The 27,499-nt window shown below is 39.8% G+C and overlaps 1 protein-coding gene across 1 annotated transcript; it reads left to right on the top strand.

Moving 5' to 3' along the window:
- Positions 1-633: 633 nt before the first annotated feature.
- Positions 634-21,491, top strand: ndufs4 (NADH:ubiquinone oxidoreductase subunit S4). Its single transcript, XM_022218083.2, has 5 exons — positions 634-790; positions 3,566-3,644; positions 20,088-20,260; positions 20,364-20,437; positions 21,293-21,491. The coding sequence occupies exons 1-5, from the start codon at positions 708-710 to the stop codon at positions 21,394-21,396; spliced, it is 513 nt and encodes a 170-aa protein (XP_022073775.1). The 5' UTR covers positions 634-707; the 3' UTR covers positions 21,397-21,491.
- Positions 21,492-27,499: the final 6,008 nt, after the last annotated feature.

Below are 27,499 nucleotides of genomic sequence, written 5' to 3'. Positions count from 1 at the left end.
GGTTCAGATACCTGTGACTGAATGTTTTGTGCTTTTGTAGATACACCGCGATCTGTAAGTTGTAATGTCTAAATGATAAACTGTCTAAATGATAAACAATATTGTTAAAATTGCTCTTATTTTTCTTAAGAAATTTCATGTTGTTCATAATAAAGGTTGTTTCGTTAAATGTGAAAATTTTCAGAATGGACTTTTTTTGCACAAAAACAAAGGGAAATTTGGAGTTGTTGTTATATCTAGGTTATTATGCTGTGATTTTACTGGTCCAGCCCACTTGAGATCAAATTGGGCTGTATGTGGCCCCTGAACTAAGACAAGTTTGACACCTCTGGATTAGCCAGACAGTAATTTAAATTACCACAAAGTACAGCATATTGGTCATATTACCAAACAGACATGAAAATAATAGCTGGGTATAAAGAAACTATAATTTCCCTAATTATGAAGCAGTTACTAAATGACAAAAGCAAGAATAAAATCTCATCATAATGCTGTTTTTTCACATTACACTATCAGTATCGTTTTAGTGATACGAAACAAACATCAGCGCAGTAAATAGCTGCTTGATATGTCTGGACATGTCTCGTTGTTTCCTTGTAAAGTAATTTTAGTCACTGGCACCAGACCTCCATCTGCCAGCTGTCTCTCTCAGCCGCTCGCTCTGTTTGTTCCTTCGCGGCCGCCGTACGTCATTGTTGACAACAATTATGGCTGCCTCAATGTCACTTCTCGGCTTGGGACGTTTATCTGCGGTCAATGTAGCTTCTAAAATGTTCCTGAACCCGATCAGGTAATTTCATATAAGCTGTTTATCAAGTATATGCTCTTGCGTGTTCCTGTGAGCTGAGTTTGCTGTTCCATTTTCTGTAGAAAAGTCGAATAAACGAGGAGGCCGTGTGCCTGTCATGCCACAGGCTAAAATGATTGTAAGCTAACCAGCGGTAGAACACTTTAATAAGACATGCTAAAAGATTTCAGATTTTGCTGGGCATTAAATGGGACTTTACAGTTTTACCCACGTCCTTGCTTGCGCATTTAGGCTCTAAATTAACTAGGCTGTTGGCTAATGTTAATGTCCTTACTGCACTTGGTTAGCTAGCTAATTAGCTACAGCTAGGTCCAGCTAGAAATGAGTTTAAGAACTAACACAATTAAACATCGTTACTGCGGGCTACCATCACTAATAATCTGCGAGACAGGGTGCTTTATTTAATAAAAACAACTAATTGGAAAGGCGAATTTTGAAGACTGACTACAGTTAACCTCACAGTCAGCAGGTACTGGTGGCTGGAAGGAAGCTAACCACTAGCATCAAAATAACACAACACAATCCTCACTTATGTTTAGACATCTTTGCATCAATGCTTAAAGGTAGTTTTTGGTAAAACATTCCATGTTATATCCACATAGGATGTACTTCGTGGTAGGTTTCCTAGTTACCAAACCCTAATTATACAATTATTAATAAAACATTTCTCACAATAGTCAGGTTTCTTGAAGTTAGTGTTATTCCATGCCATCATGTGATGTTCCAAAGATGTTCTAAAATTATCTCTGAAGTTTTATGTGGTCTTCTCTAATTCAACAGACATTGAATACAGACAAAGGCACAAATGCAGGATATATTTTGGATTTCAAAAAGATATGATAATGCATTATTTGATGTTTTGCATACAGCTGAGTTACATATGCTACAGTGATACCTCACTACGCACCATCTGGCCTTTTGGAAAATAAATTCAGCAAAGTCATGTTTTTCTGGCACTTAGGGCAGTTAAATGATAGGTTTCCCATCTCATTTGACAAGATGAATGAGATGATTAGTGATTGCCTCCTTGTTTTGTGATCATATTGACAGATTTGTATTCATAGTCCTCATAATCTAGATAATAGGAGAAAATGCCATAAGCAGCCAAAACACTCACTACAGAATCACCATATTGTATTGATGTACAAATTGAAAGTAATGCATTTTGTTTTGGAAGTCTCTCAACTTGAATTCAGCATGAATTGGTGTCAGCTGGCATGTTTCACTTTCACTGGTTATAATCATGAATTCAGGCATAAGTCTATGCATGCGCTGCTCTGTAAAGAGGAATTTTCAGCCTGCCTGTGACTCTGTGCCTGTTGAATTCATTGTCCTTTTATTGCTATTAAAAAATACTTCATGCAACTAGTTCTTTGTCAGGAATAGAGTTTGTGCAAAGAGTAAGCATTAAGGAAGAGCTTTTTTTTTTTTACTGGTGTTAACCAGTGCTTGTTGCAGACAGGCTTGTCCTAAAATTTAGCTTTTGGCTTTAGTTCTCCCTTACAGAACCAAACAATGTGATCTATTCTCTTTGCACAATAACACTGATGACTATTTTCCACTTATAATTATACACTGGCCTCATCATCAATTACATGAGGTTATTATTGGATGACAGGTTTGATAGCATTGTGCAACTGAACTATACATGGTGTTGTCCAAATACAAATTAAATTGTCAGACTGTAAATTAGTTTTGTGGCCTAAATGTGAGCTGGTAAAGACAAAAATTATAATAAATCAGTGGCTTCTTTTACTTAGACAGTTTGTTGGCTAAGAATTTATTCCACAAAGTAGCAGAGGAGGCAGATCAATACTTGAACAAATAGTGTTTCACATTTCAAGAGTAATAAATATAACTGCACCCACACCCAAACACTGTTTTCATTATCACTCGTAAACATAATTGATGTACTTCAGCAGGCAAAAGCTGCAATATTTTAATTTATGACACTGAAATGGAAAAGATGGCACTGTCATCTTTGATGCAGAACCAACAAATATTTGCCTTTTGTGCATGATAAATCACAAATGAATCATCACAATTAGATTATTTACATTTTGAGCCCATTTATTAATATGTTAAATCTATGAAAGAAGGGTTAAACCAATTGTTTGAACACAGAAATTAATTTCCCATTTTGGTCATCTAACTTTCATCAAATACAGTTGAATCTCTGATGCACGTCTCTGTAAGTAAGTCCACTTTACAGGTCTTCATTCCAGCAAAGTAGCAGAAGCTTTTCAAAATAAAACACCTAAGTAGAATTCTAAACTAGAAACCATAGTGATTTGTTTTCTCTATGTTTTAAATAAAATATGAGACCTGAGACTGCGTTGGCAGATTGTCATGCGTTTCAAATCAATATAATATTGGGATTATCTCGACATGATCTGGAATGTGCCCTTCCCTGACTCAGCCGTGACGGCACATTGCGGTTTTGTGACAGGACGCGACTGCACTTTGACAAAGAGCTACACAGTCCTCGCCTGACAGTTGACCCACAGCCAACATGAAGCACGTCCTGTCATTAGGACGACAGCGAGAGTCTGCCAGAGATTCACCAGACAGAACTAATAGGTGGCGGGGGGGAATCCCTCCTTGTCCATTTCTTTTCACTGTATCCTCGCCCCAACGCTTTCCTCCAAGATAGTCAGTGGTCGCCGAGCGTAACTTATGTGTGTCATTTACTTCTGCGTCACTTGTGTGCCTCTGGTGGTTTGTGCTTGCGTGTAACGTCTGTCTAATGGTTTTCAGGTCTACAAGCACATCAACATTGAGGCTGGCAGAGAAACCAGGACAAGACACGCAGCTTATTACAGTTAATGAGAAATTGGTAGAATCCCTCCCTGGACAACGTGACACATGGATTGGTGCTTGTCTGATCTGCTGTCTTCCAAATTACTTTTCTGGAAGAACTGTTAAAAACACTCCTAATGTGCTGTCAAAATGAGGTTGTACTAGACAGTGGGCTTCTGTAACAAATTAATGGTCTTGGAAAATGTCAGTGGTCATTCTGTGAAGCCTCACGGCTCACATTTACACAGCTTCTGATCGTATGTTATTAAAGAAGGTACTGCAACTACTGGATATTTGACTAATAGAGTTTAGGTTTAATGTGACGTTATGGCAGAGTTATGGGTTGTGGAACAATGCTCATTAGTTAATGCATGCCCGTGGTGTCTCGACTTGCCAACTGCCAGATTACAATGTACAGCTTTTATAGTGACTTTAATTTTTAAATATACATAGAATATATATATATAACCATGAATTTCAATCAAAACAATGGAGTCCTTTTTTGACATCCATTAGTGAAGTGGAAAGAGTGGCAGCATTGTAGTGAAGGATTGTCATAACATGTATGTGTTGTGTCTTGGCTCCACTGTGCATACGGCTGAGCTTGAACCAGATTATTACTGACTGATTACTGGCCGTGATCATAGTGCAGCAACACTAATGAATTATTTTCATTTTTCCAGACAACTGAAGAATGACACCTGCTTGAGCGCATTCGTTTAGCATCAGCAGTTGCTTGTTGACTTGCATGTTAGTTGCAGTTTCCCTATTGGCAGTGCAGAGCTGTTTCACAACATGCTCTGTCACTGTAAAATTTACAGCAGATTGATTTGAGGTATTTGACTCGTCTTAGACGTATTTTTTCTCTTCATCTGTAGCATTTTAGCTGTTCTTTTGCACTACTCCCAAAATATATTTTGCTAACTTACTGACATTGCTCTTCTGTAAGACTCTTGATTGTTTTTTTTTTTTTTTAAAGTGTCAAAATTGATGCAGGCAGAACCAGGAATGTTGGCATTTTTGTTCAGTTCATTTTCTTGTTAAAACCTGAATGCTTGGTACAGTTCAGTTGGCGATATCGCTGCATTATACTATTAGTGGGTGAAGTAGCTCTGAGCTGCTAACCTCAAGCAGAGGAGAGAACATCACTTTTTGAAAAGTATTTTTATTTTCAACTTGTGGCCCTCGGTGTCATTTGAAAGCCAGTTTTATCTGACTTTCTCACAGATCACCTTGCTGCCTCAATAGGTTTTTATACAGTAGCACTGTCCAAAACCTGTAAACAGACCTTTTATAAATTGTAAAATTGGTGGAGTGGTGGCACCACTATTGAGATTACTGTGTTTGAGAGAAAATGTGTCTGTCTATAGCCCTAAGTTAAGTGTTTAGGACAGTATGGATCTGTTTGCTTTGACTTTGAGTCCCTGTGATTGAGTTTGATTTCAGTTTGTACATATGCAACAGGAAAACCAGGCACACACACAATCATTTGTAATGTGTTACATACGTGTTACCTGCAGCTATGTACTACAGCCTATTTTGAGAGATTTTTTTTTTACTACATTGATCCTGCCTCTCTGCTGCCACTACACATCCTCTGTCTGAAGTCCTAAAGCACACACATAAAAAGATGAGATATGTGGTTACTAGAGTTTAAGTGATCAGCTGATTAATAAGTTAGTTGATGGAAAATTGATCACAGCTCTCTTTTGATAATCAGATCTCTGTTTAAGTTAGATTTTAAGAAAAAAATCCAAACATTCAGTAATTGACACTTTTTCTGTTTTTGTCTGTGTTACATTTTTGAAAGTACAAATCTTTTGGTTTAGGACTAATTGTAAAGAGCGTGTTTTTTTAGATAATGAAGGCAGTTGTAGTTGCAGCCTTACTGAATACATGGCCAAGAAATTGTCTTATAAATTTTTGCTGAAAAAATCAACTTTTTTCTAATCTTCTACAGGGTTTACAATTTGCAGGCTTAGTTCCTAGTATACATGATGTTTATGAGCGAAAGCTAATTATTTAAGTGCATATAAATGTACTGCATGATCAAATCTCTATGAAGTCCACACTGTGTTTCCTCTATTTACCTAACAACTAAGCCTTTTGTGAGCAGCCGCTTTGTTAGCTTTTGGCTCCAAAGTACTTTTAACTTTAAAAAAGACCAACATACCACAGCCAGTGCAACAGAATTAGTTTCTATAAATACGATGGATGGCTTGTAAGTTAGGTTTATAGCTTACACTTTGCACCAGACATGGTCTTTGGAGCCTGCTTTTTCATTAAGTGCTGCCAGCACAAGCCTAAACAATGATAAGCATATGCATTTGAAGTGGCCAAGGTTAGCAGTGTACCAACCGTCCAAAACCAAAGACTGTCTTTGAAGTAATGCTTTTGTCATTAAAAGACGAAGGAGATTAGAAGTAGCGGGAGAAAGAGGGAGTTTGGGGAGAATGTGGGAGTCTGTTGTGGACTTTGTTCCTTGGGGGGAGCAGTGTGGGCAGCGTCAGTGTGCTTTTGTCCCAGACCAAAGCTGGCCATACTGGCAGACAAACCTTTGGCTGGGCGGAGTGCTGTCTCTGTCCTCTTCAGTAGGGGCCACTGAGAGGAACAGCAGAGGAGAGGAAAAAAGGGCCTCTAAAAATGGGGAGGGGGTGAAAGAAAAGAAGCTTGCATGGAAAAAAGTTTGTGAGACACCCTGAGACTCACGAAAAAGACAGTTGGCCACTTCAGTGTTGTCGGCCACAGAGGTTCCTTTGTGCATGCCGTTACTGGTGACGGCGGGAAGTACTCTAATGCTCACCCAGACAGGCCAAAGAGAGAGGCCCTCAGCTGTTTACAGTACAGTGGTCTCCGTCTCACATGGAAGAGGGCAATGAGAGCACTCTCCCTTTTGGGCATTCAGCATATGTCAGCACGATAGTCATTCATCAGGCTGTCAATAAGTGTGAATTGCCTCTCTGCTTAGACCAATCAAACAAAGATCTCGATCCAGTGAGGGTTATGCCGGGTTTGCACACTGCCTCTCTTGACCGGCCCGTTGTGTAGTGAACGTTTCTGATAACCTCATTTAGATGAGGTTGCATTTTGGCCAGGGCAATGATATTTTGAATTCACTCCAAAAACTCTGTCTGAATGTTTGTGCGACACTCATTATCTTGTCCTTCGTTCTCGTCTGTCAAAAAATGCAAACCCTTACAGGAACTTGCGTCTCTACAGTTTGTTTGGTCGTCTCCATTACAGACAAATTTAGGCTGTGAAAGGACGAGAAACTCCTGCAGGTCACAAATCTGAACTATTGTGTGAAAAGGATACTTAATGACATTTTGTAGCAATTTTTCTGCAGGCAAAAACATAATGGGGTAGAAGTCTGTATTAGTGATTCGTCACTAAAGCTGATGTAATAAGTTGTTTTATAAAACCAGCAGATAAATCACTTTAGAAAATGTGTCGCTCGCAGGGAGAGTTTCCCACAGAATGCTACATGTCCAGCAGCTAGAAAATGTATATTTCAGGTTTACAGTTATTTTTTCAAGCAAAAGTGCCTCATATTACCCAATTCCTGCTTCTAAACGTTTTTAAAGATTTGCTGCTTTTGTTTGTCTCATATGATAGTAAATCGAGTATCTTTGGATTCTGAACTGTTTTAAATGTTATTTTTCAACAGCAAAAGGAATAATTGACTAAGATTATGTTAGAGAATATAGAGAAGAAATCACTGAAAAATGTATTCGTTGCAGGCCTGACTGTGTTTAACACTTAAAATCTGAAGTTTGACTTTTTTCTGAACAAAACTTCGAGGCCCTTGTGTGAATTTCAGAAGTAATGCCGGATAAAAAGACCTGCGTGATGGAGCTCCAGTGCCCAGAGCTGTTCCCTGGAGTGCCCAAGCCGACCTGCTTTTGTTTGTAATTACTGTTTGATTAAGCATGCTGGGCAAGCTTCCCAGGGTCCGACTGACCGGCCACTGATACACAGCTTTACACGGAATGTCTGTGACCTCAGTCAATTAGAGTCAGGCCTTTTTGCTTGACTCTCTGGCCCTTTGCAGAAACAACTGCGGTTATAACCATAACAGCTGCTTCAATATGCAACGCAATATCTCCCACTTACGGCCGAGTGTCTGAACGTCTACTCCTGCCTCAGCCAAGTGCGCTCCCTCTCTCCACATAAAGACGACACCATAATCTTAAAGCGCTTGTGAAGCCTTGTTATAGAGTTCTCTAAAGGCACTAGGGTTTACGAGACAGAGGGAGGACAGTTATTAGACTGCGGGGAATTGAGGGGAAAGGAGGGAGGAAGACGGGGAGAGGAAGAGACTATAAATTGATGAGCCCATTTGATGATTGGCATGTTAAGTTTACTAATCTGAAATCTTTGGCTTCTCGCGCATTTAAAGCACAGCACTTGTTCGGCAAGTGACATCACATCTGCACAAAAGATGGGGGGTTTGATTGCGGTGAGATAGTTGAATTAAAAGGCCTGTTGTTGGTTGTTTTTAAAGCCCTAAATTGAAATCAGATTGAAAGATCTTTTTTGTCTATCAGTCAAGATTAATCTGGAATGACGGACTCCCTGATGCCGAGTGATTCCAAGTGTTTTGAAAGTGTGAAAGCAGACAGGCCTTTTCTTTCACATTTGGACACTGGGAGATAATCTGCACGTAGGACGACAAAGACGCTACATCACAATAAAAATCCATCTGTGCCGGCTATGAGGGTATATTTAGCACCAGCAGTTAAAGTCTGCAGTGCACAGGTGAATATTCTCTAAGCCTGTCTAGCCTCAGACACAGAGTGACCGACAGTGGAGGCAGACCACATTCACCGCCCCACTCCCCTTTTCTCTCCCTCTCATCCTCCTCTCCCACCCTTCCTCCCTCCTTTGCACATAGACAACTTAAGTGTCTGTTTTGTCTGGTTGCCCTCTCATAGGTGCGCTTAATGCAAAAAATCTCCTGGCCTCAAGTTTGGAGTAGTGGGTCAGAGGATGTTGGTCTTTGAAGAGTGCCAGACAAGAGGCTTTATTATGTATCATCCACTAAATAGTATTCATTCATTAACACTCACTTCCAGAGAGACTAAGCCTCTTAAGAGGACTCCTCAGCCCCGTCAGCGCTGGGTAGTTTTAGGAATTGTCTAGCTGCTAAGTGTTGTGTTTGCAGATTGGATAGAAAAGGCTTCCTACTCCTGTTTGCCTACACTTAGCCTTATTCATTGGTTGTGGGCGAACAGCTCTTTTTCTAATTTTACAAATATCACAAGTTTCTTTTTTAGCCTATTTTCTTGTCCTCACAACAAAAAGTTAACAGTAAATCCTAATGTAATTTCTGCCACAATTTAAATTTCACAACATAATACAGGGTGTCCATAAAGTTTCTTTACAATTTTAAGAATTTATTGCAAAGGCAGTTGATAAGATATCTTATCCAGATTTGTTTTATTGTAATCGGTGGTTGTCAAAGTTTTTTCTACCTCATTTAATACACCTCTATATGGGCACCATTAGTAGCACGAAGCACATCAAGACGGTACTGGATTTCTTGCCATGTTTGTTGTAGCATAGCCTCATCAGTGGTGGCATCAGAAACCTTTTGCTTCAAGTCGGTAACGCCCCGTATCTTCGTTCGATACACGATGTCTTTAACATAACCCCATAGAAAGAAGTCCAAGGGAGTGATATCTGGGTACACATTGTGCCTTCTCTTCAGGAATAGCCATTTTTTAGGGTTTCATTTCACCAACAGGATACCCGAAACACACAATTTCAGTGTGATTAGAAACGTTAATACACACGTGGACAAAATTGTTGGTACCCCTCAGTTAAAGAAGGAAAAACCCACAATTCTCACTGAAATCACTTGAAACTCACAAAAGTAACAATAAATAAAAAATTTATTGAAAATTAAATAATCAAAATCAGCCATCACTTTTGAATTGTTGATTAACATAATTATTTAAAAAAACAAACTAATGAAATAAGGCTGGACAAAAATGATGGTACCCATAACTTAATATTTTGTTGCACAACCTTTTGAGGCAATCACTGCAATTAAACGATTTCTGTATTTGTCAATGAGCGTTCTGCAGCTGTCAACAGGTATTTTGGCCCACTCCTCATGAGCAAACAGCTCCAGTTGTCTCAGGTTTGATGGGTGTCTTCTCCAAATGGCATGTTTCAGCTCCTTCCACATATGTTCAATGGGATTCAGATCTGGGCTCATAGAAGGCCACTTTAGAATAGTCCAACGCTTTTCTCTCAGCCATTCTTGGGTGTTTTTGGCTGTGTGTTTTGGATCGTTGTCCTGTTGGAAGACCCATGACCTGCGACTGAGACCAAGCTTTCTGACACTAGGCAGCACATTTCTCTCCAGAATGCCTTGATAGTCTTCAGATTTCATCGTACCTTGCACACTTTCAAGACACCCTGTGCCAGATGCAGCAAAGCAGCCCCAAAACATTACTGAGCCTCCTCCATGTTTCACCGTAGGGACAGTGTTCTTTTCTTCGTATGCTTGCTTTTTGAGTCTATGAACATAGAGTTGATGTGCCTTACCAAAAAGCTCCAGTTTGGTCTCATCTGTCCAAAGGACATTCTCCCAGAAGCTTTGTGGCTTGTCAACATGCATTTTTGCAAATTCCAGTCTGGCTTTTTTATGAGTTTTTTTCAGCAGTGGTGTCCTCCTTGGTCGTCTCCCATGAAGTCCACTTTGGCTCAAACAACGACGAATGGTGCGATCTGACACTGATGTACCTTGGCCTTGGAGTTCACCTTTAATTTCTTTGGAGGTTGCTCTGGGCTCTTTGGATACAATTCCAACGATCCGTCTCTTCAATTTGTCATCAATTTTCCTCTTGCGGCCACGTCCAGGGAGGTTGGCTACTGTCCCGTGGGTCTTGAACTTCTGAATAATATGAGCCACTGTTGTCACAGGAACTTCAAGCCGTTTAGAGATGGTCTTATAGCCTTTACCTTTAAGATGTTTGTCTATAATTTTTTTCGGATGTCCTGGGACAATTCTCTCCTTCGCTTTCTGTTGTCCATGTTCAGTGTGGTACACACCTTTTCACCAAACAGCAGGGTGACTACTTGTCTCCCTTTAAATAGGCAGACTGACTGATTATGAGTTTGGAAACACCTGTGATGTCAATTAAATGACACACCTGAGTTAATCATGTCACTCTGGTCAAATAGTTTTCAATCTTTTATAGAGGTACCATCATTTTTGTCCAGGCCTGTTTCATTAGTTTGTTTTTTTAAATAATTATGTTAATCAACAATTCAAAAGTAATGGCTGTTTTTGATTATTTAATTTTCAATAAATTTTTATTTATTGTTACTTTTGTGAGTTTCAAGTGATTTCAGTGAGAATTGTGGGTTTTTCCTTCTTTAACTGAGGGGTACCAACAATTTTGTCCACGTGTGTAAACACTGATTACAATAAACAAATCTGGTTAAAATATCTCATCAACTGCCTTTGTAATAAATTCTTAAAATTGTAAGGAGACTTTATAGACACCCTGTATGTGTGCTAGAGTGGAAATAGATGAGAATATAATTGGTAGGTCAGTGGATAATGAGACATAATAGACACAGCCAGTTAGATTGTTTTCCTTACAAATGAATCTGTATGTCATTTCTGATTCATCATTTAGTATGGGGGTATTATTGTAGCAAAACTATTTGTCAATGCGAATCGGGAGTTGTCTGTCTCTATTTCAATCCATTTGTCCGAAGTGAGATTTGTCAATGTGTAAAAGAATTTGTCTGTGTGAACTGAGATTTGTCAATGCGAACCGGAATCTTCAAAAGTCGTCTGGAAATTTAAAATTTGTACATGTAATAAGAGTTGTCCATGCGTACAAAGAGTTGTCAATGCGTACAAAGGCATTCGTAGTTGAAAAATTTACGTATCCCGCTACACATCATCAGAAAATACAGACAACTCACCAGTTACGAGTCGTTCGGTTTCACAATTGGCTGTTTTATTTTCACGTGACTTTTGCTACACTTCTGCCGTGAGTGAGATTCGTATCTGAAAAACGTCTGGGTTTTGGCTCGCTGACCTCAGGCTCACAGGCTCGTCCATGGTGGCTGCCTTCCACTGCTGCCCTGTACCTCAGCAGTTCTGGCAGTCTGCAAGGCATCAGGCGGCGCTATGTCTCAGAGTCTTTGAGCGTTCGCGACATTGTGGGGCAGGGTGTGGACAAGATGGAGCCCCGATCGCACACAGTGAGTACATGTTATTGTTTTTGCAGTTTGTATATTTAGGCAGGCTATTGCTGAGCCTTCTAAAAAATATAATATTGCAGCTACATGTGAACAACTTACATTTGCGGAGTTTATAGGTCGCTGAGCAAACTCTTTCATGAAGACATCCTACCAAACAATGTCGTGATCGCTCAAAGACTGAGGCATAGCGCCGCCTGATGCCTTGCAGACAGCGAGAACTGCTGAGGTACAGGGCAGCAGAGGGGAAGGCAGCCAGCATGGGCGAGCCTGTGAGCCTGAGGTCAGGGAGCCAAAACCCAGACGTTTTTCAGATGCGAATCTCACTCACAGCAGAAGTGTAGCAAAAGTCACGTGAAAATAAAACAGCCAATTGTGAAACCGAACGACTCGTAACTGGTGAGTTGTCTGTATTTTCTGATGATGTGTAGTGGGATACGTAAATTTTTCAACTACGAATGTTTTTGTACGCATTGACAACTCCTTGTATGCATGGACAAATCTTATTTCATGTACAAATTTTAAATTTTCAGACTACTTTTGAAGATTCCGGTTCGCATTGACAAATCTCAGTTCACATAGACAAATTCTTTTACACATTGACAAATCTCACTTCGGACACATGGATTGAAATACAGACAGACAACTCCCGAGTCGCATTGACAAATAGTTTTGCTACAATAATACCCCCATAATTTAGAGTCTAAGCTGCAAGTTTTGTCCAACTAACGGTCCAAAAGTCAAAGATATTCTGTCGACATTTCAAATACACTTTTGCTTGATAAATGATCATAACTTGGGGCTATTTATAGTTGTTTAACATAAAAGAAGACATTTGAGATGCACACACAAACAAACAAGCGTGTCTGCAATCCAACACATTCATAAATGACCCCTCGTCTGTCCTCTCCTTCCGATCCTCATCGGTATGTGTAACGCGAGATTCGTGATGACCCTCATGCCAGCTGCTTCTCGCTCTCCAGTGCTGAACCGCTCCCACACATGAGCAAGCAACATAATATTTGTTTCTATTAGAGACACCCCCTATGTCCAATCAGTAATTGGCACGCTTTTCCCACTTCAAAGACGTCTGAAGGTGGGAGCCGGCGGAGGCTGATGAGTGAGCCTCTCGGTCTGGGTGTGGGCCGGACAGTGGGGGGTTAAGGGTGATGTGTTTGGGCTTTCAGCGCACGCTGACTCACCATGATTCAACTCGGTTGACCTCGTGACCCCTCTGACTGCCGAGCTGCAGTTTTGGCGTACAGGTGTCCGAGCTACGGTGGGCTGGACCTGGCTTGTGTCACGGTGTCCTTAAAACGTAGTAGTGATGCTAGAAATGTTTTGTCTGAACCGGTCAAGCACAGACATCCATTATTTGTTTGTTTGCTCGTGTGTTTGGTTACTGCACTAACAGGAAAATACACTGTATACCTCAGTTTAGATTTGTAAACCCTAACAAGCCTTAAAAGTAGGACACCATTAACAATGTGTTTAGAAAATGTGACCCTGTACCTGGGCTACTTTTTGGATGAGATGGCACACATGTGTGCTTATTTCAGTATTGATTCAATGTTATTATTTTCCATTAATTGATTACTTGATTTATCTATAATATTTCAGAACACAGCCATTGGTAATTTAAATGTCTTCTGTCTGACCAAAGAAATCAAGCAAATCCGCACGATAAACAAGTTGCCTATGAAGTTATTTAAATCCGTTTTTTTGTTAATTGTCCAATCATTTCAGCTCAAGTGGTAATAATCTGTTAGGATTACAACCATTTATTTAAACATAGTGTATAAAAACATGTTGATCCTGCTGTCAGCACTGAAGCTTCATGTTTTGTGTCTCCCCGCTCTGCTTTAATGGAGAGCAGATCATTCTCATAGCATTAGTGATTGAGTCGTCCCGGATCATTGTAAGAACAGATGTGAATTTCCGTTTCATGGTTTACTTTATGTTTAAAATAATAGTCTTTTTCTAAATGTGCACAAAGGGAGTATCCGATGATGGAGTGAGAAAGACAGGGCTGTTCAGTTCACTAAGTGAATGAACAGTAGTGTGTTCGGAAGTCGAGCTCCTCATACTTACCTGTTTTCAAGTGCTTGTCCATGTTTGCCAAATCCCAGGATGCTCACCAGAATGAAGCGCTGTTCAGATTTCCCCCGTGCCGTTGATAATTTCAACAATATTAGATTAGTTGTTTCAAAAATACTTAGCCGATTTTTATTACAAAAGTCTGATCTTCATTTTGGAAGAGATATATTGTTATTGGCAAACCTCTTTTTAGGCTAAATCACATTTGTTCTCTTGGAAAACATCATACCACAGAAAAATACTTCTTTCATTTTGTCCAGATCTGCGAATGATATCAGTAATAATATGGAGAGGATAGTTTATATCATCGAACAGACAAAACTGGGTTTAATATTCCTTTGTATAAACTGTGGGAAATGAACTGCAGGAAACGTGGACATTCACCTGCAAATCATCTGAAACTGACAAGATGGGCTAAACGATATGGGAGCAGCGGCGGCTGGAAGAACACTTACTGAACCAGACACCCCACTAAGCACTGCCCACATCTCCATCTCTTCAAATAATGTGGATGTTGTTTTCCTGGCTAGGAAAACATCAGAGCCAATAGGCGCTTTGTAGATGGGACTAAGAAGAGGGATGCCACCGTTGGAGCCGGAGAAAATTGGCCACATAATTTTATGGGAAACCGAGAAAGCATAAGTCATTGTTGTAAGTAGAATTAGATAAATAAAAGCTCGTCAGTTCCTCTAATCGGACAAACATGTCAGCCGCTGCTTACTGGTCAAACAAAGTGAAACGCCATCCCGAAGAGGAAACAGAGAGCGGCGCCACATGAAAAATGTAACCTCATTTATTCGAATGCGTACAAACACACATTCCTGCTGTATTACCTTGTAACCTGAATAGCATACTTCTGCTGTTTACCCTGTGAGCCCTGCAGTTTTTTCCAGAGGTGTAAAGTCCTGTCTCTCAGTATTATACTCCGCTGTGCAGCTTGTTGGCATCAGATAAACGTTCCGGCTCATGGATCAGTTACTCAAACTGGACTTCCAGGACAGTATTTTGTTCTGGTAGCTGAAACAACACCCCTCTACCAATGTTGTCTCTGGGGCCACTATCTTAAACTAATATTAGACTAGAGATGGAATGGAAATCAGAGCAGCTTTCTCCTGTTGTTTTTCACACACTTTAAGTGCATTCCAGATAGTGGAGGAGGCTAAGTAAATTTTCACCAGTTAACCTCGAAAAACCACTTTTATAAATGCAAAAATGATTACAAAGATGGAAAAAATTCACATTAATCTGAATACAGTCAACCCTCCTGTCGTCCTCATTGATGGGCACCAACAAATATAGTTTCCTTGTCTGAAAAAAAAATTCAACAAAAATGTTCCCCAAATTTCAGAAAATTTGCAAAAGCTTCAGGAAGAAAATTCCAATAATTCCTTACAAGTTTCCCTTGAAATTTGGCAAAGAAAATTCTTGTAAATATTTTCAAAAAATGATTAAAAATCTTCCAAAAAAAATCCTAAAAATATGTAAAGTGATTACATATGTATCAGTAAAACTTCTAATATTTTCTTCAGAACATTCACATAAAAATCAACCAAAATCCAGCGAATTTCGCTGGATTTTGGTTGATTATTATGTGAATGTTCTTAAGAGATATTTTTAACATTTTTTTCCACCAAAAAATGTTCAAAGTTTTCCCCAAAATATTGAAAATGTGGACATCAGAAGTGTCACTGTGAAAATATTTTTTTTACTTTGAAACGGGTTAATTTTGACCTGCAGGACGACACGAGGGTTAAGGAGAATATTCGATTCGTAGATATTTCACACCTCAATTCCCTCCCAACGAAACCAGATTCTTGCATTTCTTTCTATTCCGATAGCTCGTTATTTCCTGCGGTTTTTAAGCGCAGCGAGATTTCTTTCTTGTTTACACGGAAATCTTCCATCCCAGTTCTCTGTTGGAGCATTAGGGGTACCAGCTTTCAGCATTCTGGTGGGCCCAGCGGCCCCACAGCGACAAGCCCCTATGCTCTTTATTTGGCTCATAGCCTGGAGGTGTCAGAAATATCGACACGCTTTCACGTGACGGAGACTTTGCCAGCCGTTTCCCCCCCTTTCTTAAGCCCGGCATTCTGTCTGCCCAGCCAGGTATTGTAGGGCCCCGTGAAGGCCCTGTGAATAGTGTCAAACTTGATAGTTCTCATTTCGCTTCCTGTACATGGCAGAAGAAAAAGTGCCCACCGTGTGGGTTTTCCTTTTGTGATGGCCCTCTCTAGTCTTCCTGGGAACACACCACATTCCAACCACAATCATTCCCTTTGTGAATCTGGGGATTGTGGGTGAGCCTGTTATGCCGATAACCCTCCTAGCTTTCAGTGTAATGCATGCGAGTATCATAGAAGTCTAGACTCGTATTTTTTGCAAACAATGCCAAATAATGAGCGGAGTGTTTTCAGTGATTTGGCAGAGCCTTTGTTTGGACACATCCTCCCTCATTCATGAAGGACCTTTTGTGCTCATCCACGCCTAAGATGTGATTTAAGGTCTGCTACATCTGGACAAATTATGGCACCAATGTACCATACGTGGGCCTCATGTGTCAGTTTTGGTTTATGTAACGTACATACGCGGAACCATAGTCTGGCCTGCTAATCCCAAGGCTATAATTTGTAATGCGTCTCAGAGAGGGATTTTCACGCGTCTGTCCTCAGTACAGAGCAGACCACAGAATGCTAAATGTGTCTGACTGTAAATTTGATTTACCTCAACTCAAAGGTGCCGTTTCACATTTTTTTCTTCTCTCGATCCAAACTTGTTGCAGTCCATATGCACAAAGTATTTTAATAGTTCTAGCCTTTCCGCCAAAACTCCCAGGAAGTTCTTCTTACCTCTCTACAGATCTTTTGAACATCGTCCACTCAAAATAAAAATTTATGTCTTGCAGAACACAACATTTTAAAACATTTTGGTTAGTTTCAGTGGGCTCCGAGATGGAAAAAAGAAATGCCTGGCATCTCATTTTGTTGCTGTTTAACACCGTCTTGTGTGTTATTGTGTCATGAACCATTACCCCCTCTGGGTGAAGAGAACATGTTTTCCTCCTCTTTGTGACAAGAAGGAATTGTTAAGGTTAAGTAGATAGGGCAGCCGGAAATAATTACCAAGCACTTGTGAAGTTTTTTCCCCCCCTTTTGTTCGTCTTTTCCCTTTCATTTTAACAATCTTTTCAATGTGCAGATCTCGTTTATGATTAAATTCAGTCTGGTCTTGCCTCTTAGCCTGGCAAAAGGAGTTTCACTGAAACAAGCAGCAGTTTAGCAGTTGGACCTGTAATTTGCTCGGCTTAAATACCACTGGAAGCTCCTCTTGCCAAAGGAAAGGCGGGCTTTTGTGTGGAGTTCATGCAAAGTGACCCCCTTTCTACAAATCAACTGGCAGATGACAAACAATGATGAAAATTTGAATCTTTGAAGTTGTAATGGCCATTGAAATGTGTAAAATTCTTGCACTGAAAGGAGAGCCGCTCTGGAAAGCCCTCACTCTTGGGTGGCTGCTGCCTGCTTGCTGGGAGGTTTGTCTGTGTTTTGTCGCCGACTTCCCATTGCTTGTTTGCTAATTCCCTGAAGAATTGGACCAGATCCTCGATAGGAGCTTGAAGGGGCTCCAGTTGCTCAGGAATATGCATTTAGTATGCCCACAGGCCACTCCTCCTCCAATTGTCTCGCTGGCCTACTTTCTGATGGTCTGGAATAAATCATCTAAAGTATTAGGCATTAAGATGGCCGTTAGGGTTTTCTTATCTTTTTCTGTTACTTGACTGCAGCATTGACCTCTATTGTATTTATCCACCTTCACTGAGCCTCAACCTGGATAAAAAGCGTCATAAAGCTAATTACCAACTAACTCAGGTAACTCTTTTCCTGTCCAGCACCGAGCACACGTTCATGTTAAACACTGCATTCAAATGATAATCAGATTGATCAAAATCGCCACACAGACAGGAGCTGCAGTTGTTTTGATAAATGTAAAATGTGTCACAAATTACCATCATGAATTACATATTATGATGCTACAGAGATGCAAATTATTCTCCAGACATGAGCGAACATGCTCATTTCGTACACATCCCTGAAAAAAAATCACATCATTTAAAAAAACAACTCACTGCAATAGAAATATGTCAAAATAATTACAGTGCAATATGTTTTTGTGTAGCATTCATCCTAAATTTAAAATGAAATGAAAATGATAAAAACTCCAGGTTAATAGTGAGAAGGTGGAGTGTAGGCAATATAATGGAGGAAGTAGAATAAAACACAAAATTAGTCTGGGAAAAATCCCTACATACTAAATTATGTCTGGGTGATAAATAAGGATGGAACTTGCTATATACAATATGTCTTTAAATAGAGTTTTTTTGGGAGGGGGGGCAAATGATAGACACCTGATTATGTCATGCGCATGAACACACACACATATGACTTTAAGAAAGGCCACAGAGGATACAGTTTATATTTATTTATTTTTTAATGTGACTCCAAACTGCGATTGTAAGAGCCTAACAGCATCAACATTGTTAGAAATAAAACAACCTTTAAATTGGTAAAATGCAGCTATTAGCACTGTAAAATAGTTCATTAGTGCGATAATAAAAGTTTTGCTGTTACAGGTTTTTCATGTGTTCCTACATTCTAATTAGGTTGACAGATAAAAACACCAATTGCTTTTTGTAATTTCACTTTTTGTCAACTCTTGTGGCCCAAAGAGGCATCTATAAGACAGAAGACTTATTTCCAGTGATCTGAAAGTTGCGCTTCTGACAGGTTTTGATCTCAAACTCTTCTCTGAAAGCAGGTTACCATGGCGATCTGTATCAGCTTTGTGATAACGACAGTCTGACTTAAGCTCAGAAATGTCTGGCTAACGCTCTAATCTTTCTTTGATATATTTCTTTGTCTCATTTGTTTTTATAATATGCTGCTTCTCAGCTTACAAGTAACACATGAAAAAAATTTACAATTATAGCGAAATTCTGGAAGTTTTGAGCTCGTGAAAGATTAATAGATAGTTGTTCACAGTTGTGCTGGCAGAGACATAAATGACATCAAATCACAAGAATAATAAAAAAATACAATCCCAACGTTTAGTTTGTTTTACAGCGCCTGTGAAAATAGTTCACTTCTTGGATTTTTCATGTTTTATTGTTCTTTGACACTAAAGATGAATTTGACGTTTTTTTTTTTACCCCAGTAGTGGAAATAAATCTCCACAGATTGATGTGAAGCACAAAAGTATAAAACATAAAGCAGTTGAGTACCTTTTATAGCCACCAAACCTTTTCCTAACCCCGTTTTTCTGACATTAAGAACATGTTGTCAGATCTGAAAGTTGTATTTTTGAACACCTGCGAGCTAACTTTCAAAAAACACATGCCTGAACTCTTTGTGGGGAAAGAAAAAGAAATCAGTCCTCAAGTCAAATGAAAGTCAGAATGGTGTCTAGAAGACTGCTGGCTACTAAAAACCTCTTGATTTGTTATTTCCATCTGTATTTTAACGCCAATGGAAAACTTTGACTGCTCAGTTGAACCCTCTTCCAAGTTCTTTGTTGGTTTGTCGCCGACAATGCTGTAAATCATTCACAATTTGCAAATAAATAGTTATTGTGGGTTTAAAGATCTGTTTTAAGCCGTGTGTTACTTAGTTTTTAAAATATCTACCTGCAGGGTTGCACATCAGTAGCTGCAGAGACTTAGCAAGAGAAGTGAAAAAGCCTCTGGATTGAGAGGTAAAAGGTCTTCAAGAAGCAAAAGAGAAGTCCAAGGAATGTAGACCAACATCAAGCAACACTTGATCAAAAATACACGACAGACACCTGAGACACCAGAATGAAACTGGAGGAGGTTCAAGACCACAATGAGCACTGAAAAACATCTAAGTGCAAGATGTTGTAGGTTGAAGTGTAAAATATGGCTGCCATTCCTGTGTTATCTGTTCTCAGGCTCTGGCCTTAACAAAGACTGCTGACGTATGAGTGCTCAGACAGGCCTGCGACTGCCATGTTTTTTCACTCTTCATTAACAGAGCACTTGATTTATGGATTACTGTGAGAACGTAGAGAGACTTTCCACAAATATACCAAAAAAATGCTTCTGGAATTCGATGTACAACGTGTGTCCTTTCTGCCTGCCCTCTAGGACATCACGCCTGTGACGGGGGTTCCTGAGGAACACATCAAAACTCGTAAGGTTCACATCTTTGTCCCGACCAAAACCGCCATGCAGTCGGGAATCAACAGCACCAAAAAGTGGAAGATGGACTTTGACACTAGAGAGCGCTGGGAGAACCCGCTGATGGGCTGGGCCTCAACGTAAGAACATGACACCACTACAACACAAACTCCAATTAGATCATTTACCTCGCAGATGTTCTCTCTGACTGTGTGACTTCCGTGTGCTCGTCTTGTGCTTCAGGGCCGATCCTCTGTCCAACATGGTGCTCACGTTCTCCTCCAAGGAAGATGCCATTGCTTTTGCCGAGAAAAATGGTAAAGACATTTTCGAGATGTAATTAAGATAAACAGAAAATGGAACACTGAATGCAACAATTCAGTTTTGTAAATGACAGAACATAGTAAAATCATTCACCATGCCTCTGATTTTTATCAATATTTAATGAGTGGAATAAACAGAATGAATGAACTGACTGTTAAATGAACAATCTAATCAATCTGTTAGTAGTCATTTCAGGAGAGGTGATGTTCAGCACTGCTTAGAACCACTGAGGTCGTTGCCAGTTTTGCTGCAGCCATTGAATGAGAGAGTAACTAGATTTAATCTGGATCAATGTGCACTTTGAGCCAATCGAAAATAGTGTCGGTTACATACACAAGTATCACTGGAGCACTTGAGCATCCTAAGTGGTAACTGAAAGGGTTTTTTTTTTTTTAGCCAAAATGATCATTTTATCAGTTAGTGATTTATGTAAGGAGATTGTTGGAGATAAACTCACCTCTGGTAACTTTTCTAACCAGGACTGTCAGCACCTGTTGACGAAGGGAGGCCTCATTAACAGAATACTTCTGATGCGCGAACAAGATCATTAGACAATAGAACACAGGCCTGGTTTAGCAAAAGGTGAACGGAGATGATGTGGTTTTATGTCTAGCAGCAGTCGAGTTCACTTCAACTCCGAGAAATGAACCATCTGGGAAAGTTTGTTGAAACTAAGCAAAGGAAACGGCCTTACTCTGTTTATTGCACCATGAAAGCGATTAGAGCGGTTCTGACTACACACAGCCTGTTGATGTCTACAACACACCTCATTGCGGTTGGAACTGATCCAAAGTGAACATACGTGGACGCTCTCGCCCCCGTCGCTCACTCTGATGTTTTCCCTCCAGGTTGGAGCTACGATGTAACAGAGAAGAGGACCTCAAAGCCTCGAGTAAAATCCTACGGAGCAAACTTCTCCTGGGACAAGAGGACCAGGAGGTCCGCTAAGTAAACTAAGAGACACATCTGTTTGACCTCCGCTTGTCCCAGAACAGACCTGTATTACTCTTGTCAATAAATGCATAATTATATATATGTATAACCAAACATTTGGGTCATTATCGCTTTTATTCTTCAAACATTCACCTCATTACTGACTACCTAATGTAGTCGGCCGGATTAATGAAGTGTTTTTCTCCGGGTCGAGCAGAGCAACAGCAAAACAAAGGGGAACATATTATTACAATTAGAACCTGTTTAAACACAAAGATAAATAGATCTGTGAGTCAAAGCCGGCGACATTTTTCCTGCGTGACTGTTTTTATCCTGTTTCCCAGATTGTTTCAGCGTTTGGTGAGCTGCATACCTGGAATTTAAATCGGAGCTTGGAACGGGATTTATTTATTCCTTAACATCTGAGTCATGCGGTTGCCATGGCTTTTACGAGCTTCATCTGAAGGTGTTAACCGTCACTGCGCTTTTAGTGAGACCTGCAGCATTAACCTTGTTGTACGATATGATATGATAAGCCTTTACTAATGCCACGGCGGGGAAATGTGTATCATCACAGCAGCAAAGGGGATGCTGCAACCCTTTAAAAGACACCCGCAGAAAAGCAAAAAGTAGTGGAAGTTTTAAAATGAAACAATAATCCACATAAAACTGGAGCTGCACCATCAATTGCATACTTTTGTAATTACATAAAGCCCAATGGGACAGACTCAAATTGTTTGTTTTGTGCGAGCAGCAGACCAGAGGGCTGTACTGCTACGCAAGATTAATGTGTCAGCGAGGTGTTTTGAGCCTAAAGGTGGCTCTCTTTTAACCTGGCTATGTCACCATGGTAACTGATATATAAATAATGATGCAATAACGCTTCTGTTCAGAGTTTGGAATTAGAATCAGCTGTAAGAAGTACCACCTTTCACCAATTCTTTCCCTGGCTATACATGAGGTTCTTAGTTGAGGGAATACGCTATAGATATTCAGCTGTTTGTCTGTGATGCCACTAAGCGAAGCTGTGGAGATACAGGAGTGCAGCTGCAAGAAGAATGAAAAGAAGATTGAGTCTATTTGTATTTATCCCAGAGAATATTCAACCAATAACTTTCATTTCACTTTGATCTGGTTCAGGTATCCTTCCTTTTGAGATGGTGAGCAAAATGCACTTTTAGAATATAAAGTTTAAATTTTAAGAGCTCCAGTGTGCAGCTGTCACGTTACAATTAAGTGGCACCTTAATAGCTCACCTGGATGAGCTTTGCAAGTCCAAACTGTCTCCCTTTTCCTGTCTCGATCATAAAAAGCCCTCCAAATGATGAAAATAAATGAAAAAGAGAAATAAGAAGCTGCATTGACAGTGCACCGAGAGGTACAATGAATACATCACCCTATGCGAGAAGCAGTTTTCTACCTCTGGCCTTATTTGGAATAATAGTGCTTTTTGCCTTAGTAGTTTTTTACATTCCTCATAGCTCCTAGTTAGAACACTGAAGTAAACAGCACACTGTTGGTCCACTTTGTGCAGATAAAGAGTCTAATGATTCGTTTAAACACCTCCTTTTATGGGAGTGAACACACAGCCTGATGGAGAAAATCAGGTTACAAAAAAAGTTGATAACCACCATTGTGATATCCATTATCTTACTGGGTAAGAAAAGGGGGGGGGGGAGCCTTGACATGTTGTATCGTACATGCTTTAAAATACCAAAATCTTCAGTTTACAATCATGTACAACTAAGAAAAACCCATCAAATCATGCTAAGTTAGAAAAACTCTGAAATACTCATCTGAAAATAATTCCACTTTCCTCCTGCTCGACATTATACATCATATAAAAACAAATGTCCACTATATCATCAGATTTCAAACGCTGAGGAAACTAGTTAATACTTGCAATGCAGGAGAAATAGATCAGCCTCCCTTTAATGTGGGCATGTTTTACATGCAGCACATCCTAATTCCCATTCCTTTTTTTTTTTTTGAGGAACAAAAAGCCTTTTAATCGTATTTGCCTCAAAGCTAAATATCTCCAAACGCCAATAAAGTTAACTATGTTCGTCTTCCTTCTGGGATGACGTTGAGGTCTTTGGAAAAGCCATAAATTCTTTGAAATGCCCAGCTTGCCACACTTGGCAGCGCACTTGTTGCCAGTGCTTGTTTACGGTCTTTGTGTTCAGTAAACAGTGTTGTTACTTTGCGCAGAGTCCCAAACTGCGTGACTGCACTGATATTCACACACCAATCATGGGCGCCTAATTGGTATAGACCTTCGTTAATTAACGCACTGCGTTGCAAATCTTTCACAGCCTTGCGCTCGCCATTTATTTTGCTCTGTCACTCGGCACATCAAAAGTGCCGATCTGATATGAGCGTAATGGTCCATCTGAACAGCAGGACGTGAATGACAGCATGTGTTGCTCTCCCCCTTTGAAATCCCCTCAGAGACGCAGCGGGGAAAAACGGTCTTGGCACAACTTTGTATCATAAAAGTTGAAAGCATTCCACCCGTCTTGGCCTATAAGCACAATAAATTATGTGAAATGAGAATGGCAGCGCGGTGGCATTGTTCAAAATCATCATTACAACGCAAACATCAGCGATGCAACCGCTCTGATCAGCGCGGCCGTAAACATGAGGTTAGTATGCCCATCCTGAGCATTTAACAGCCACAGAAACAGAGCTGTCATTTTATAGTCACATTACTTGTAATAAAGGCTCCTGTCTAGTGTCTTAACTACACCTAGTGGCAGCACATCATGCAGATGATTCTAATTTTATGTCTCCTCTGTCATCCCAGTAACATGGAGTTGAATGCAGTGATGTGTGTGGTGCTTAGCAGTTACAATTTACATTCAGAAACCTCAAGATCAACACTGGTGTTTCTGTGGTTCAATCTAAAAACAGTGGCAGAACTGCTGACAGTGTTCTGTGGATTACAGAGAGCACAAGCGGAACAGCTAATAGAGGAGATATTTGTTTTTAAAATGACTTCAAATAGGCATAAACCTGCACAGAAGCTCAGCAGGATACCACATGTAAAACCCGATATTCTCATCCTCTATGCTATTATCTTTTGTTTTATATCCCAGTGCAATCAATCAAATGACGTTTTCATAACGATCGGAAAAGAGATTTGAACAGAAATCTTTGTAAAAGTTTAATTTTTGCAGCACAAAACTGGTAGAAAAAGTCAATCTAGTGCTTCCCACAGCTGCTCTGATCAGTTAACCCTCCTGTTGTCTTCATTTACTGACACCCAAAAAAATTGTTTCCTTGTCTGTAAAAAAAAAAAAAAAAAAAATCACAAAAAAATTCCCAAATTTCTGAGAATTTGCAAAGCTTTCAGGAGGAAAATTCCAAAAATTCCTTCAAAGATAAAAAAAAAATCCCCCAAATGTGGCAAGAAAATTCTTGTAAATATTTTCAAAAAATGAGTAAAAATCTTCCAAAAAACCCCTAAAAATATCAAAAGTGATCAATAAAACTTATATTTTTTAAAGAACATTCACATAAAAAAAATCAACCAAAATCCAGCGAATTTTTAACATTTCTTTTTTCCGCCAAAAAATGTTCAAAGTTTTCCCAAAAATGTTGAAAATGTGGACATCAGAAGTTTCACTGTGAAAATATTTTTTTTCCCCCACATTTTCAAACTTTAAAACAGGTCAATTTTGAGGGTTAAAATATTGGCTTCGCTCTACAACGTTCACTCTGGGTGTAAAAGCCCTGTAATCTCAACAGGGATTCTGGGGAAAAAAAAAAAGAAAAAAAAACGACTACCACCACAAATGAAAGCCCATTTACCTCCACTGTACTGAGGCTGCATTTTTTATTATTTTTTTAGATGCTAGAAAAAAAAGTAGCGTGCTAGCTTATCAACATATACAAACAGGATCAAAGGTAACGTACATGTAATCGACACACGCCAGTTTTACTATATGCTCACATAGCACACGCATTGCATATGTGCCGAGTGGATTTGGAGGCTCTCGGATTTGCCAAGACTGATATGTGCAACAGCTACAGTGAAGCACCTGCTCATTATTACAGTGTTTTATAGTGTTTTCAGTCACTAACAGTGTCATAATGTTTTATTGTTTTATGGGTTAAGTAATAATTGGCCCTCACCAGCTGGAAGATACAATAAAAAAACTCTGCAGTGGGTGATGCTGAAACAATCCACAATCTGTGTGACACTTCATTCAATCATGCATTCAGATTTTATAGCACTGACGGGGAAATGTGGCTCCCAGACACAAAAAAGTTTTGCTAATTTTTTTCCTGTTGAAGGAACATGATGAACCTTAGAGTAACAATAAGGGATTTTTATGTCTACAAATTGTGTTCTCCATCTTGAATTGTTTTTATTTACTGCCATGCAGAGCCTCCTGTTGTCAGAGACAAACAAAAAAAGCCCTCCTCCACTCTGGTGGAAAGCGTGCAGGCCCTCATTGAGCCCAGCGTCCCGTTTCAACTCAGCAGCCGGACAGAAGACCTGGTGTGAAAGTTTTCATTTGAACGTTTACCAAGACGTGATTTGTTAATGGAGCTTCTCTAAATAACACACACCTTCACTCACGCAATCCGCCCTGTGGCCCACGATGACCTAATGATCGCTGCTCTCTGTGGTCGCTCTGCACCGTGAACCCTGCAACCCAGGCGATGAGGCACGCAACCTGGCCGGTCTGCAGCCAACGACCAGCTCCACTCTGCTCTCTCTCTGTGTGTGTGTGTGTGTGTGTGTGTGTGTGTGTGTGTGTGTGTGTGTGTGTGTGTGTGTGTGTGTGTGTGTGTGTGTGTGTGTGTGTGTGTGTGTGTGTGTGTGTGTGTGTGTGTTTCAGCACACTATGTGGACCGGAGCTTGTTTTGAAGGGCACAGATCACAGATTGATGATGACTCCCGGTTATCCAAACAAAAGCTCGTAGCGAGTAACACTGAAAAGAACCTGTTTACCTAAAGCGTGCTGTTTATTATGCTCACATCATTTATTATCCTACACACTAATGTACTAATTATCCTGCTACATACGGATACGCTGAAAGTTCACCTAAAAAGCAGAAAAATATGATGATTTCTGCCCACGAGATAACATCTTTTTTGTGTGGGGCCTTTAAAGGGCAACAACACGCAGCAAAAAGTGGGACTGATATATAGCTTTCTGTGTTTTTATATGATTTTTGTATCAAACTGATGTTTTTCACCTTACAGGTATTCACTTCATTTACATTGGCCAGAAGCACACATTCCCGTCTGGTTATTTTGTCCATAAAAGGCTCCTTAATAGATTTTCCAGAAACATTACTGTGTCAGTATAGGCGTTACTGCGCATACGGTTTCAGGCACTTTAGACATCTAGGTTGGTATCCATCATGCAGTAATAACACGGAGGTTCCCGGACTCGCTCTGCAGCATGACAACAATCCCAAACATACAGCCTGAGTCATGTGGAGCTATCTTCAGCGACTAGAAGAACAGTGAGTCCTGCAGCAGATGGTATGACCTCAACAGAGTCCTGATCTCGAGTTCTTCGAGATGCTGGAAGCAAGCGACCTGCCAAGAACCTGGAGAAAACTGTGCGCAAGTGTAACACGAGGAACGGCTGCTGTGTGGCCACACCAAATGTTGGTTAAAAAAAGAAAACAACAACAAAGATTTTAAAAGCATCCTCACTTTACTTTTAGCGTCTAAAACTTTTGCTTAACTCACATATTTACTTTTATACTGTATTTTTTTGTACTGATGCTGCAATATACTTATATATTTCCCAGCAGTATGGGGCATCAATCAATGAATTTACTGGCTACGTTTTTTTTTAATTTCTTTGACTTCTAATGCCATTGCAATATAAGAGATGTGAAAGATACTCACAGGATATAAATAATGCCATTTAAAATGACAAAAACGTTCTTTTTATATATCAATATATATTTTTACTTCACTTAAAAACAGTTCTCAGTAAGCTTTGTGGATTATCTTTAAAAATATGAAATTATTTATATTAAAAAAAGACAGTTTTATTTTGAATTTTACAGTATTTGTGTTTAGTTTCATACGCCACCAATAAAACTCCTCTAACCTCGACTGTGCTGGAGTGACAGTAAAGCTCTTAAAC

This window comes from Acanthochromis polyacanthus, chromosome 7, assembly GCF_021347895.1.
Source record: "Acanthochromis polyacanthus isolate Apoly-LR-REF ecotype Palm Island chromosome 7, KAUST_Apoly_ChrSc, whole genome shotgun sequence".
NCBI lineage: Eukaryota > Metazoa > Chordata > Actinopteri > Pomacentridae > Acanthochromis > Acanthochromis polyacanthus.
The sequence above is the reverse complement of the archived record's forward strand: the minus strand, read 5'-3'. Positions and strand labels throughout refer to the sequence as shown.

Bases quoted from the DNA above. Each gene is read 5' to 3' on its own strand.
- ndufs4 (XM_022218083.2), top strand. From the start codon at position 708: ATGGCTGCCTCAATGTCACTTCTCGGCTTGGGACGTTTATCTGCGGTC. The intron at 3,645-20,087 runs GTAGAATCCCTC...CCTGCCCTCTAG, and splicing joins TTACAGTTAATGAGAAATTG to GACATCACGCCTGTGACGGG. The intron at 20,261-20,363 runs GTAAGAACATGA...CTTGTGCTTCAG, and splicing joins CTGATGGGCTGGGCCTCAAC to GGCCGATCCTCTGTCCAACA.